General features: G+C 41.2%; 1 protein-coding gene across 1 annotated transcript in view; it reads left to right on the top strand.

Moving 5' to 3' along the window:
* Positions 1 to 12,900, top strand: part of snd1 (staphylococcal nuclease and tudor domain containing 1) — a 990,315-nt gene extending 977,415 nt beyond the window's left edge. The window contains exons 23-24 of the mRNA XM_059987006.1: positions 9,696 to 9,740; positions 11,681 to 12,900. Of these exons, the coding sequence (XP_059842989.1) occupies positions 9,696 to 9,740; positions 11,681 to 11,746 (111 nt within the window). The 3' untranslated portion in view covers positions 11,747 to 12,900. The remainder of the gene's footprint in view (positions 1 to 9,695; positions 9,741 to 11,680) is intronic.
* The last annotated feature ends 401 nt before the right edge of the window (positions 12,901 to 13,301 follow it).

Below are 13,301 nucleotides of genomic sequence, written 5' to 3'. Positions count from 1 at the left end.
TGTAAGTCCCTGCCAAGAAGATATTCTTAAGCTGATTTACATTTTTTGACTAATTTAAGGACAATGCACATATATTGAAGCATCTTTCTTGGTTGTGCCGATGACTTAACCTGGATATCACAGTGAAATAAAAGGATTAAATGGATGTAGTGTTCTAACCCAGGAAAGCAAATACTGTACAGAGAAGATGAGCCCCAAATTAACTTCACAACAATGTTTAATGGCAATGAGAGTACTAAATCAGATATTAAGAAGCATTAAAAGGTCATTACTGAGCTATAATTGAGAGTTAATCTTTCCTCTTTGTAATTCATTAATGCAACCTCACTTAGAATAGTTCAGGTTGTTGTATACAGAAAGGATAAAGAATAGAGAAACAAGAATAATTTGAAGAGGTGAGGATGGAGTTATAGGAAACAGTAATGTAAACAGAACACATCTCAGTAGTAGTAAAGAGTACACTGAGTGATTATGTGTTTTAAGGATTCTATAATGATTAGATAATGGAGGCCTGTTTGATGCAAAGCTAATGTATGGAAACATTGGCCCATATTTTGCATTTATAAAACTGGCAAAAGTATCAGCATTGTGGAAATGGCTAAACAAGGAAATCTTAGTGTTTCTGTAATTGATACAGTGCGTCTCCAAAGACTGCACTGTTTTACACCTTTCTCTATTGGAACCAAAAGTCAGTGAACTCTGAATATTGCAAGTATTCATATTAAAGTGCTCTGGAAACTGGTGCACTTTGAGGCATGGAAGAAAGAAGCTTTTAAGAGCATCCTGTGCCATAATTACTTCCAAGCAAGTTCTTCGGTCCTTAAAATAGCATATTGTGGAATCCAGTATTCTCAAATAAATGTGCAAAATATAATGCTTATTAAATTAAAATATTGCAAAAATGTTTCATCTTCTATCTCAACATATTGAATAAAACCAATCTTTATTTTGTAGTCTGTAAGATATACATATATAATATTGCAAGCTTTATTTGCGATATTTTCTCATCTCCTCGCTCAAAAGTTCCTCACTGGATTGCAAGTTCATAAGTGGCAGCAATGCTCTAATATTCATTTCAGTCTGTTGTGCATTGTTGTGCCCTGCTCCACTGGGTGAGAAGCTGACAGTGATGCAGGTGGATGCCTCCCTGGTGTCATGGATTATTGATTACCTGACTGGCAGACCGCAGTACGTGAGCTTGCAACACTGTGTGTCAGACAGAGTGGTCAGCAGTACTGGGGCTCCACAGGGGACTGCCCGGTCTCCCTTTCTCTTCACCATCTACACTTCGGACTTCAACTACTGCACAGAGTCTTGCCATCTTCAGAAGTTTTCTGATGACTCTGCCATAGTTGGATGCATCAGCAAGGGAGATGAGGCGGAGTACAGGGCTACAGTGGGAAACTTTGTCACATGGTGCGAGCAGAATCATCTGCAGCTTAATGTGAAAAAGACTAAGAAGCTGGTGGTGGACCTGAGGAGAGTTAAGGCACCGGTGACCCCTGTTTCCATCCAAGGGGTCAGTGTGGACATGGTGGAGGATTACAGATACCTGGGGATACGAATGGACAATAAACTGGTCTGGTCAAAGAACACTGAGGCTGTCTACGAGAAGGGTCAGAGCCATCTCTACTTCCTGAGGAGACTGAGGTCCTTTAACATCTGCCGGACGATGCTGAGGATGTTCTACAAGTTTGTGGTGGCCAGTGCTATCATGTTTGCTGTTGTGTGCTGGGGTAGCAGACGCCAACAGGATCAACAAACTCATTCGTAAGGCCAGTGATGTTGTGGGGGTGGAACTGGATTCTCTGACAGTGGTGTCTGAAAAGAGGATGCTGTCCAAGTTGCATGCCATCTTGGACAATGTCTCCCATCCACTCCATAATGTACTGGTTAGGCACAGGAGTACATTCAGCCAGAGACTCATTCCACCGAGATGTAACACTGAGCATCATAGGAAGTCATTCCTGCTTGTGGCCATCAAACTTTACAACTCCTCCTTTGGAGTGTCAGACACCCCGAGCCAATAGGCTGGTCCTGGACTTATTTCCATTTGGCATAATTTACTTCTTGTTATTTAATTATTTATGGTTTTATATTGCTATTTTTCTACACTATTCTTGGTTGGTGGGACTGTAACGAAACCCAATTTCCCTCGGGATCAATAAAGTATTTCTGTCTGCCTGTCTGTCTGTTAACTGCCTCTGTCCATTCAGGAGATCCGTGCGGTTTCAGCTTATTGATGGCAACACTGCAATTCTGATTCCCATTCCTGTTCTGGCATAACAGTCCATGGCATCCTCTTGTGCCAAGCTGAGGCTTTTTCTGGGTAGAGGAGCAACACCTTATATTCCATCTGGCTACCCTCCAACCTGGTGGCATGAATATTGATTTCTCCTTCCAATAAACAAATTTGCTCCTCCCTCTTATGTATTTCCCATTGTAACCTTTTAGTTCTCACCTGACTAATACTTCCCCCTGGGTCCTCTCCTCTTTCCCTTTCCCCTGTGGTCCACCCTCCTCTCCTATCACATTCTTTCCTCTTCATCCCTTAACCCTTCTGACCCATCTGTCTTCACCTATCACCTTCCAGGTAGTCTCTTTCCCCTTTCCCCACATTATTATTCTGGCATCTTCCCCTTCATTCTCAGTCCTGAAAGAGGGTCTCAACCCGAAACATCAATTTCCATGGATGTTGCCAGACTTGCTGAGTTCCTTCAGCATTTTGTGTGTGTTGGCTTGGAATTCCAGAATCTGCAGTCTTCCTCATGTTTGTGAAGAATGCTTGCTCACTTTGCTCTGTTTCCCAATTTCCCAATCTTGCTTTGAATACTGACGGTGATTTTACCGTCCTAATCTCTTTTCTTTAGGGGCACCTTGAGAGTCAAAGTGACTTTTCTGAAAATTATTTGGTGACCGATTCTGTCACAGATGGGGCAGGAGAACCTTGATAGGGAGGGTGGATGGGTGGCTTGCAAGATGATGCCTTCCTTCCACTGTTAACTTTGAACATCTCCATGACCTCTAAGAATGCATCAAAGATGCTCAATCCCATCATTTTGTACAGCCAATATGAAGAATTCCCATGAGTTGATGTCCACATGTTTGCAAATAAATCATTGAGAATGTGCTTGAATTGTTTCTTTGTTCATCTTAGAAGATTATAGGAACTTGGCAGGTCAGGCAGCATCTATAGAGAGAACTGTGCAGTCAATGTTTCGGGCCAAGACCTTCCATCAGGACCAGAAAGGAAGGAGGCAGATGGCCTGAAACATCAGTTGTTTATTTCCCCTCCATAGATGCTGTTGAGTATTCTGATTTCCAATAGCTGCAGAAACTCGACAGTTTTGGAGTTATGTAACAGTTTAGGAGTGCAGTATCGAACGTGATGTAACCTGCTCATTGAAATTGGTTGAAGTTAATTAAGGCTGCAGTGCTGAGCTGTTCTTTATCATACCCGACAAAGCTGGCGTGTTTTGTTTAGACATCATTGGTGGTTCCTCTTTACTGCTTTAACCTGTCTGCTATAGAAAGTTCATTGTCCAGGAAGGGCAGAGATTGTAGCTGCTCCCTAGACATTGAGTCTTCAGTGTGTTGACTTGGAGATCCTGATCCTCAAACATTTTTCCTCAAATGGTTAAAGCCTATGCTGGCACGCTAAAGATAATAATGATTTTCATCACTGATGAGTGCCACTTTTGAGGGGAGTTCCCAAAATTGTAGTGGTCCACATTTTCCAGTGACTTATTGCCAGTGGGAGAGGGAGGGCTTCTGTTTCTTGGAAGTTGACTGTCAAGCCTGTTCTCTCATCTTCAGTGTACAAATTGCTCAGCCTCTGAATGTGCTCAGAGAAATCATCATCTGCAGCATAAATCTGAGGTTAAAGTGAACTTGGTTCGAGAATGGACACAATGTAAATTGTCAAGTAAATTCACTCCACCCTTGTGAGGAGCTGGTTGAAGGTGAGGAACAGCATTGCAGTGAGGAAGGTTGAGAAATGTGTTGGGGCAATGGCTTAGATTTACTGTCTTGACACTGATTTTTTAGGGATGTTGTGGGCTCTGCAACAAGATAATTACAATTGTGAACAAGAGGTTTACATACCTGTAGGAAGTTTACTATATTTGCTGGTTCACTCTAATATTACATCAACACCCCCCCCCCCCAATCACATTCATAAACGTATTGATTTTGAAATTCCTGCGGTCTTTTTGTTTATGTTCTTTAGGACAACTTTCTTAACCACTTTCGTTAGCCAGAGCTGGGTTATATTTCTTTGGAAGTGTATGTTGAATAGAATGTTTGCTTATTGGGAGTTACAAAATACAGATTTTTAATGTTTACATATCTACTACTTTACCTTGTAATCTAATTCAGCAATCTACCCTAGTCAGCTTCACCTTATACCTATATAATTGGCTTTATTTAATTTTAAGGTTCTAGTTTCTGGCTTTTATACATTGTTATCAACCTCTATTATACTGTCATCATTCTTTCCCAGAGGATCCTTCACCAAGAGATTACTAGCTGACATAAAACAGGATTTAAAATATCCTGCCTCCTTTGTTGACTTCATAATGTATTTTTCTATGCTATCTTTTTCCCATTATTTTAAATCTCTGTCCCTTATTCCTTGAGCTATCCACTAATATAAACAGCTTCTCTACCCTATCTGAACTTGACATTATCTTGAACACCTCTGACAAATAATCTGTCATATTATGCTCCAAGAATAACCCTAGATTCTCCAGTCAAACCTTGCAACTGAAATCTTGCAGGCCTTGAACAATTCAAATAAATCATTGTGTTTTCTTTTATACTTCTTTATCCCTGATTGTTATTTCTAAAAGATTCTCTGCACGACTGAGATTAAATTTATCAGCTTGTAGTTGTTGGCATATTCTTAAATAGTTTTTGAACATGGGTGTCACATTGTTTAGTTTTCCAGAACCTCTCTGTACATATAAAAGAACAGCAGCTTTTGGAAATCCCTCCTGCAACGCCCACTCTCGGTTCCTTCAGCAACCTGGATGCATCTCTTCCAAGCCAGCATTCCTTATGCTTCCTCCTTACCAACTTGCCTTCCATAGCATCTGCATAGATCACTTCCCTGATTCTTAAATAGGCTTGCCTCTCTTCATCTACCCACTTAGTATTTGTATTAGTTTACAATATAGCTGTGATTAAAGATAATTTTTTTGTCATTCTAATGCCTGATTGTTTGTATCCAAGATCCTTCCTCATAGAATGTCGAATATATAAACTATTTGATTTCCAATGTTGGTCACTAAGCAAACATATTTCAAATATATTTCACAGTTAGTAATACTGTACCAGCCTTTTTAAATTTATGTTCAAATATTGAATCGAATTGCACTTGAGATAGCAAAGCCTTACAGAAGTTACACACACACAATGCTGGTGGAACGCAGCAGGCCAGGCAGCATCTTTAGGAAGAAGCACAGTTGACATTTCAAGCCAGATCCTTCGTCAGGACTAACTGAAAGAAAAGATAGTAAAAGATTTGAAAGTGGGAGGGGAAGGGAGAGATCCAAAATGATAGGAGAAGACAGGAGGGGGAGTGATGAAGCCAAGAGCTGGAAAGTTGATTGGCAAAAGGGATACAGAGCTGGAGAAGGCAGAGGATCATGGGACGGGAGGCCTAGGGAGAAAGGGGGGGGAAGCACCAGAGGGAAATGGAGAACAGGCAAGGAGTGATTGTGAGAGGGGCAGAGAGAGAAAAGGGGAGGGATAATTAAGGGATGGGGTAAGAAGGGAAGGGGGACATTAATGGAAGTTAGACAAATCAATGTTCATGCCATCAGGTTGGAGGCAACCCAGACCAAATATAAAGTGTTGTTCCTCCAACCTGAGTGTGGCTTCATCTTGACAGTAGAGAAGGTTCTTACAGAAGTTCTTGTCTCTTTGTTTGGAGACCAGTTTCATCTTAATAACTACTCTTTGTGCATCAGCTTTGATTGCATATTTGTGTTGCCAGGCTGTTCAACCACTTAAATAAATGAAAACCTATCATTTTTGTTACACCTTTCATAACTTCAGAATGTACCATAGCACATTATACCCAATTACTTTTGTTTGTAGTGCAGGGCAATGGGAAGCGTTTTCCACGCAGAATGATTGTTGAGACAGAAATGTGATTGTGGCTAGTTATGAATATTGCCAGGGATGCCAGAAAATACCTCCTTTCTGTTTTGAATTATTGGCACGGGATTTTTTATGTGTACCCTAGAGAACCCAAGTAGTTTAATGTCTCATTTGTTCAGTTTACTTCTGAAATGTTGAGTTATGTGCTTGGGTTTCCAGAGATTGGAGGGTTAACAGTGATCCTAGACATAGACTATGCCAATGTCAAGCACATCTCATTCTAATTGAATTTCATACCCAAATACATAAGACCATAAGACATAGCAGCAGAATCAGGCCACTCAGCCCATCAAGTCTGCTTCACCATTGCATCATGGCTGATCCCAGATCTTACTCAAACCCATACACACACCTTCTTGCCATATGCTTTGATGCCCTGATGAATCAGGAAACTATCAACTTCCACTTTAAATATGCCCACATACTTCACCTCCGCCGCATCCTGTGGCAGTGCATTCCACAGATTCACTACTCTCTAGCTAAGAAAATTCCTCCTTATTTCTGTTCTAAGAGGTCATCTCTCAATTTTGAAGCTGTGCCCTCTGGTTCTGGATACCCCCGCCAAAGGTAATATCCTGTCCACAACCACCTTATCTAGTCCTTTCAACATTCAGTAGGTTTCAGTGAGATCTCCTGCCTGAACCCCCCCCCTCCCCCACCACATTCTTCTAAATTCCTGTAGGCAGAAAGCTGCCAAGCATTCCTCATAACAAGAGATACATGCTGGAGGAACTCAGCAGGCCAAGCAGCATCTATGGAAAAGAGTACGATCAATATTTCAGGCCTAAAACTCTTTGGCAGGACTGTCGACTGTACTCTTTTCCATGGATGATCCCTGGCCTGCTGAGTTCCTCCAGCATTTTGAGTGTGTTGCTTGATTTTCAGCATCTGTAGATTTTCTCTTGTTTGTGAAATTTTCCTCATATGTTTATGCTCATTGAAGTGATTCTTGAAAGATCATGACCAATGCATCCATTATTAGCTGGGATGTAGCCCATCTGGTTCAGGTGACTTATCCACCTTAAGACCTTTGATTTACCACTTACTTTTTTCCTTTGTAGTAACAATAGCATGGAGCTAGAGACCTCAAATCTCAGCAGAAGTTGTGAAATTGAAGTCAATAGATATGGTTGGAATAAGAGGAAAAATTATCACAACATCTGGAGTACTGCTATAAAATTTAACTGCTTCATAAATGTACTTAATGGAGCCTGACTTTCTGTTTGAGCTTGCATTTAGGTCAGCTCTGAAGTGACCTAGCAAGCCACTCATTTGAAAAACAACGAGCAAGAGAAAAAAAAATACACAAATACTGCAATTAATGCTCTCTCTGGGGTGCACATAGAAGATCTTGTGCTGTTAATTCAAAGAGGAGATTTCCCAGTATCCAGAACAATAACTATCTCTTTAAAAATCCTAAAAACAATTGATGTTGTTGAGTGCCATCAAGTTGTCGTTGACTCATGGCGACCTAAGGATAGTGTATTTGTCCTTAGGGTTTTCGTGGTACAAAAATCAAAACAATTAATTATCTATTACTCACATCATAATATGAAAAGTTGGTTTTGCACTGTCCTGCACTACAAAGAAAAGCAATTGCCTATGATGTTCTTTCACACATTCTGAAGTTCTAAAAGGGATTTTCATTTATTTCGATGGTCAAACAACTTCACTGGAGAGAGAAAAAGAAGTTAATGTTTCAGATGGATGACCTTTCATCAGATTATATCGGCTTCTGATGAAAAGTCATTTGTCAGAAAGGTGAAGGTAAGTTGCATAACTCAGTGGCACCCATACACCTGCCCACAATTGCAAATATCTAATCAGCCAAACATGTGGCAGCAACTTGGTGCATAAAAGCATGCAGGTGTGGTCAAAAGGTTCAGTTGTTCACACTGAACATCAGAATGGAAAAGAGATGCGATCTAAGTGACTTTGACCATGATTGTTGTCGCCGGACTAGGTGGTTTGAGTATCTCAGAAATTGCTGATCTCCTGGGATTTTCATGCACAACATTCCCTAGAGTTTTTAGAGAATGATGTGAAAAATGAAAAAAGCATCAGTGAGCAGCAGTTCTGAGAGCAAAAACATCATGTTAGCAAAAAAATCCAAAGGAAAATGGCCAAATTGGTTCAAGTTGACATGAAGTCAAATAACCAACCATTGTAACAGTGGTGTGCAGCAAAGCATCTCTGAAAGTATAACACATCAAACCTTGAAGTGGATGGGCAGCAGCAGTAGAAGGCCACACTGGATTTCCACTCCTGTATCAAATAAAGTGGGTGCTGAGTATATATTTGTTTGTGTAAGACCCATTCTACCTCTTGAGTTCCCCTGGGCTCCTGTTTATGGTGGAATATGTAACACTTCTTTCTAGTAAAGGTTTATGTGTTCAAGTAGATCAAGTCAAACAGCTTTAAAATGTAGAGAAGAATTGGATGCAGAGGTAGGAATGAAAAGGCACATGCAGAGTGCAGGAGATTAAATAAAAGAAGGAATAACAATGATTGGAAAAAAGTTGTGGTTAATGCTAATTGGACAAAAATTACCTCATCATCTGAATGGACTTTGCCAGGCTAGGCAGCAATTAAAATAGAATGCCAGAGAACTCATTGGGTAAAGTAACATCTGTAGAGGCAGGTGGTGTAAGTTAATGAAGAACTCTATAAATCAGTCACCTAATTAGTCACCATGCAGACACGAGTTTCTGATAACTTATCACTTTCTGTCCTCAACCTCTGGCACTGTTCCAATGAAACTAGTTTAAGCTTAAGGAATAGAATCTCCTCTTTTAAGCTTTGAACTCTACATCTTTCTGAACTTGTCCAATGGTTTCAGACAGTGATTCTATTCTTCTATCTACTGCTCATTGTAAACTACTGTTTAGTTCTGTCCCATGTTGCCTTGGACCATCACTCTTCTGTCAATTAATCTCTTCTGCCATTATTTACCCTTATTCCCAGCTCCTCTACCACTGTTTGCATTTTAAATCTTATCTTATCACCAACTATTACCAGTTTAGTGATACCTCTGACTGGTAGCATTAGAAGTTCTCCTGTCCAAAGCTGCCACCTGAATGTTTAAAGTGTTTTTGTTTGATTTACATCATCTTCAAAATTCGGCTTTATCAAATTCAAGTTCAATTTATTGTCATTCATCCTTATACATGCATACTGCCAAACAAAAAATGTTCCTTTGGGCCAAGGTACACAACATAGTGCATAAAGCTCAAATACATGACACATAAATAATATTACCACTAGGAAATTAATAAATAATAAGGTTGAAAAGTAAATACTATAATGGTTCTGGTGCTTCATTTGTGATGAGAGCTGGGTGGTGTCAGGGGGTTCAGTGGTCTTACTGCCTGGGGAACGAAGCTGTTTTTTCTTAACAGTACTTGTACTAATGCTATAATATTTTCAGTCTGATTGTAGGGGGTCAAAGAGGTTTCTGAATGAATTGACGGGATCATTGACAATGTCACGTTTCCTACAATTTAACCAAATGTTGGTTTTCTCTTGCACAGGTTACAGAATACCTGAATGCCCAAGAAGCTGCCAAGTCTGCCAGGGTAGGTGCAGTATGGAGTAACATATATCGTCCCACCCAACCCTCCTCCATTCATTCGGTGCTTCAGTTTGCCATATTTGACTTTGAACTAATTTTTAGGTTGCATGTTTATCTGACCTTCAAAACATACAAGTTAATGGCAGAGAAGGAGAGCATTCATTCTGTCCTGTTCATGCTACCCAAAAATGGACTTCAGTTTGATCCCCACCCAGAACTTGGTCTGTAGTCTATGGAAGCTCTTTGGGAGAACACAAAGATGTATTTAAAATCTGTTGAGGGTTTCTGCCAGCACTACACTTTCAGACTAAGAGTTCCAGACATTGAGAGTTCTCATCATTCCCAACTCATTAATTTCAATTCATGTTCCTCATTACCATCTCACTGCTGATGGAAGTAGGTCATTCCTGTTTACACTGAACCAAAATAACATCAAACACATACATCTTCGCTACAGCTTTTTTGAAACCATCGGTAAGCCAATAAACGGTACCTGCAGGAAACTTGAGTTATTTTTATCCCTCTTTGAAACTCATGATGTCTTTTTGACCTCTTCACTATTTAAGATGCTGGAAAATATTTGTAGCTTGGGTTGAGGATGCTGATGTTTGAGTAGCTCGTCGAGCTGGTTTGTTAGCTTGCAAATGTTTCATTACCCAGCTGGGCGACATCATCAGGGCAACTTCAGATGAAATGTTGGTGATCTCCATTGTTCATTGTTTATGTGTCCTGTGATTAGTCTGCTTGTTTGTGTGTGTGTGTGTTGCACCAATCACAGATCACATAATTGGTAACCAGTAGAAATGGCACATACACACACAAACAGGCTAATCACAGGACACAAAAAAGACAAACAATGGCAATCACCAACATTTCATTTAGAGTTGCACTGATGACGTTGCCTAGCTGGGTAATTTTCTATTTACTTTTCATTCAAATCAGCTTCTTCGTCCTTCCTGAGTTTACATAAACTGCCAGTTACAACTAGCAACAGCCCCATGTCACATTTACAATGGAAAAAATGCAGCCCTTTATGATTACAGTTTCCACACTAAACACCCAGCCTCATCATTCCCTTTTTCCCTCTCCCACTGACCCTAAACTTTCCCTCCTCTCTGTACAACTCCCTGCAACCCCCTATCCTATCCCACCCCCTTTCCCTCCTCTCCCCTTCCCCTCTCCCCTCCCCATCCCTACCCCCTACCCTCTCCCTTCCCCTCCCCACTCCCTCCTCTCCTGCCACCCCTTTCTCCCCTCCTTCACATCTGCTTCCTATCTTCTTCCCTCCTCCCTCCACTTCTCTCCCATGGCCCCCTTCTTTTCTCTCTCCCTACATTACTACTCATGCTCCCATCTCTTCCTCTCCCATCTCCCCATTCCCTCTCACTCTCCCCACTCCCACTCCTCCTCCCCTCCCTTCCCCCTCTCCTGTTCCCCCCACCCCTTCCTCCTGTCAGTCCATCCCATCCTTCTGTCCCCCACCCATCTCATCCCAACCCCACTCCCCCTCTTCAACTTCTCCTCCACCTCTACCCTCCCCATCTTCCCCCACCCCTCCCCTTCCACCTCTCTTTCCTCCTCCCCTCATCTCCCCATCTCCCTCTCCCACTATCCTACTCCCCACCTCCCCTCTCCCTGCCTCCCCCTCTTCCCCTTACCCATCTCCCCCACCCCTCCCCTTCCACCTCTCCTCCACCTCTTTCTCTCTCCCTTCCTCATCCCTCCCATCTCCCCTCACTCTCCAGCATCCTTTCTCTCTCCTTCCCCCTCTTTCATTGCCTCCTGTATGTGCCCTCTCTCCTTTCAACATCATGTTTTTCCTGTTTGCTTCTCCTAGTAGTCACTGCTCCTTCTAGCAATGTGCATAGTGCGTCATTGTTGAACACTTCCCCTGTTTTGCCTGTCTATATTTATTACTTCACTGATAACCTCTTCTCTTTACAGCTGAACCTCTGGCGTTATGGTGACTTTCGAGCTGATGATGCTGATGAATTTGGTTACAGACGCTGAAGAATCCACATGTGAAAAAGACAACATCCTGATTTCCCCTCTGCCTTTTCTCTGTCATACTGTTTCCCAATCCCCAACTGATTCAGTAAAAGAGAGACTTGCTACTTTCCATTTCCTCCTCTGAGGTGTTCGGAATCTTATCGGACTTGTCCCCTACAACTTCAAGTGAACAGTTGGCAGTGTTAGGGGAGATACTGATCATGATTGGATGCTGACCTTAGTCTGTGAAATTAACTGGAAACGTATTCCCTGCTTTGCCCTGAAATTCATTCTTTCTCCTTTAAATTCTTTATGAATTACAGAATAGACCTTCCATTTGGTGATTTATTTTCATTACTGTTCTTTCTTTGAAAATTCTAAACTTTGATAAAACATTGGAAGCTAAATCAATCCCTAACAAAATCCAGTTACACAGCTTGGTTGCGGACAACTGTATGTGGCAGCCCAATGTTTGGCAGGTAATTCAGGGAAAAACTCAAGCAAATATTCCAGGTTGGGATAGATTGAGTCTTGAAGTGGAGCTGCCCGTGTAACTTGTTTTTTTTTTCTAATTTGCGAACCCTACATAACTGCATTTTTTTTCATGTTTTTTAAAAAAAATATTTGTTATGTTCAACAAAGGGGAATTACTTTATGTAACTTTATTTTGAGCCTGTTTACAATAGCAGACTTAGGATTTTGTTGCATATCGAGCTCCCCTCATCCCACCCCAAAAATTAATTAGCCTTGGAACTGAATGGGAAGTGGAAGCACCTGAGTTAATCTTATTCATGTCTTAAAATATTAGCCAAACTGCAACATGTTAGAATCCTGTGTCTGCTCAAGCTTGGACCATATATAAATCTGATACATGGTGCCGACAAGAGTCCTATCTGAGGTACTTGCCCTGTCTGCTTAGCAATCAGTCGCTTATTTTGAGCAGAACATGTGGGCACAAATAGCTGATGCAGTGTAATGTACATTAGGATGCTGTGTTCCTCTTTCTCTTTGATTTTTGTTTTGCTTGTGACATGATTACAAGTAATTATCATTTGTAACTCTTAGCTAGGTTTATGATTCTTCCTCCCTGCGCTTTGTCCCTTAACCTGATGTTGTCTCTTGTCATTATATTTAATGCTTAAAGTCTCAATAAAAATAGCATTGGCAACATGGAGTATCCTTAATGCCATGATTTCTTCATTATTGTTAGTGCAAAATTGATGCAGTTAAATGCTGAGGATGATGTAGCAGGGAGCTTGCCCAGTACTCCATTGCCAACAACAGATCAACGGAACAGGCTGTCCAATATGGAGTGACCTGACCAGATGGACATCCTGTACAGGCCGCTTGGGCATATGTCACCCAACTGGCGTGGTTTAAGCATGGCCACCTGAGCTCCCCCCGTTCTACAAATGCATCACATAAAAGGTTCTGAGGTTTGTTATATGTGAAGCAATGAATGCAGGACTTTATCCCTGCTAGGTGATCACTGGATGCATGGAAATCGGGTTAAAAATCCCCACTTATAACGTGTAGATAACATTTTAAAGATTGCTGCAGCATATATAGGCAGTGT

The sequence above is a fragment of the Hypanus sabinus genome, chromosome 13, assembly GCF_030144855.1.
Source record: "Hypanus sabinus isolate sHypSab1 chromosome 13, sHypSab1.hap1, whole genome shotgun sequence".
In the NCBI taxonomy this organism is placed as follows: domain Eukaryota; kingdom Metazoa; phylum Chordata; class Chondrichthyes; order Myliobatiformes; family Dasyatidae; genus Hypanus; species Hypanus sabinus.
The sequence above is the reverse complement of the archived record's forward strand: the minus strand, read 5'-3'. Positions and strand labels throughout refer to the sequence as shown.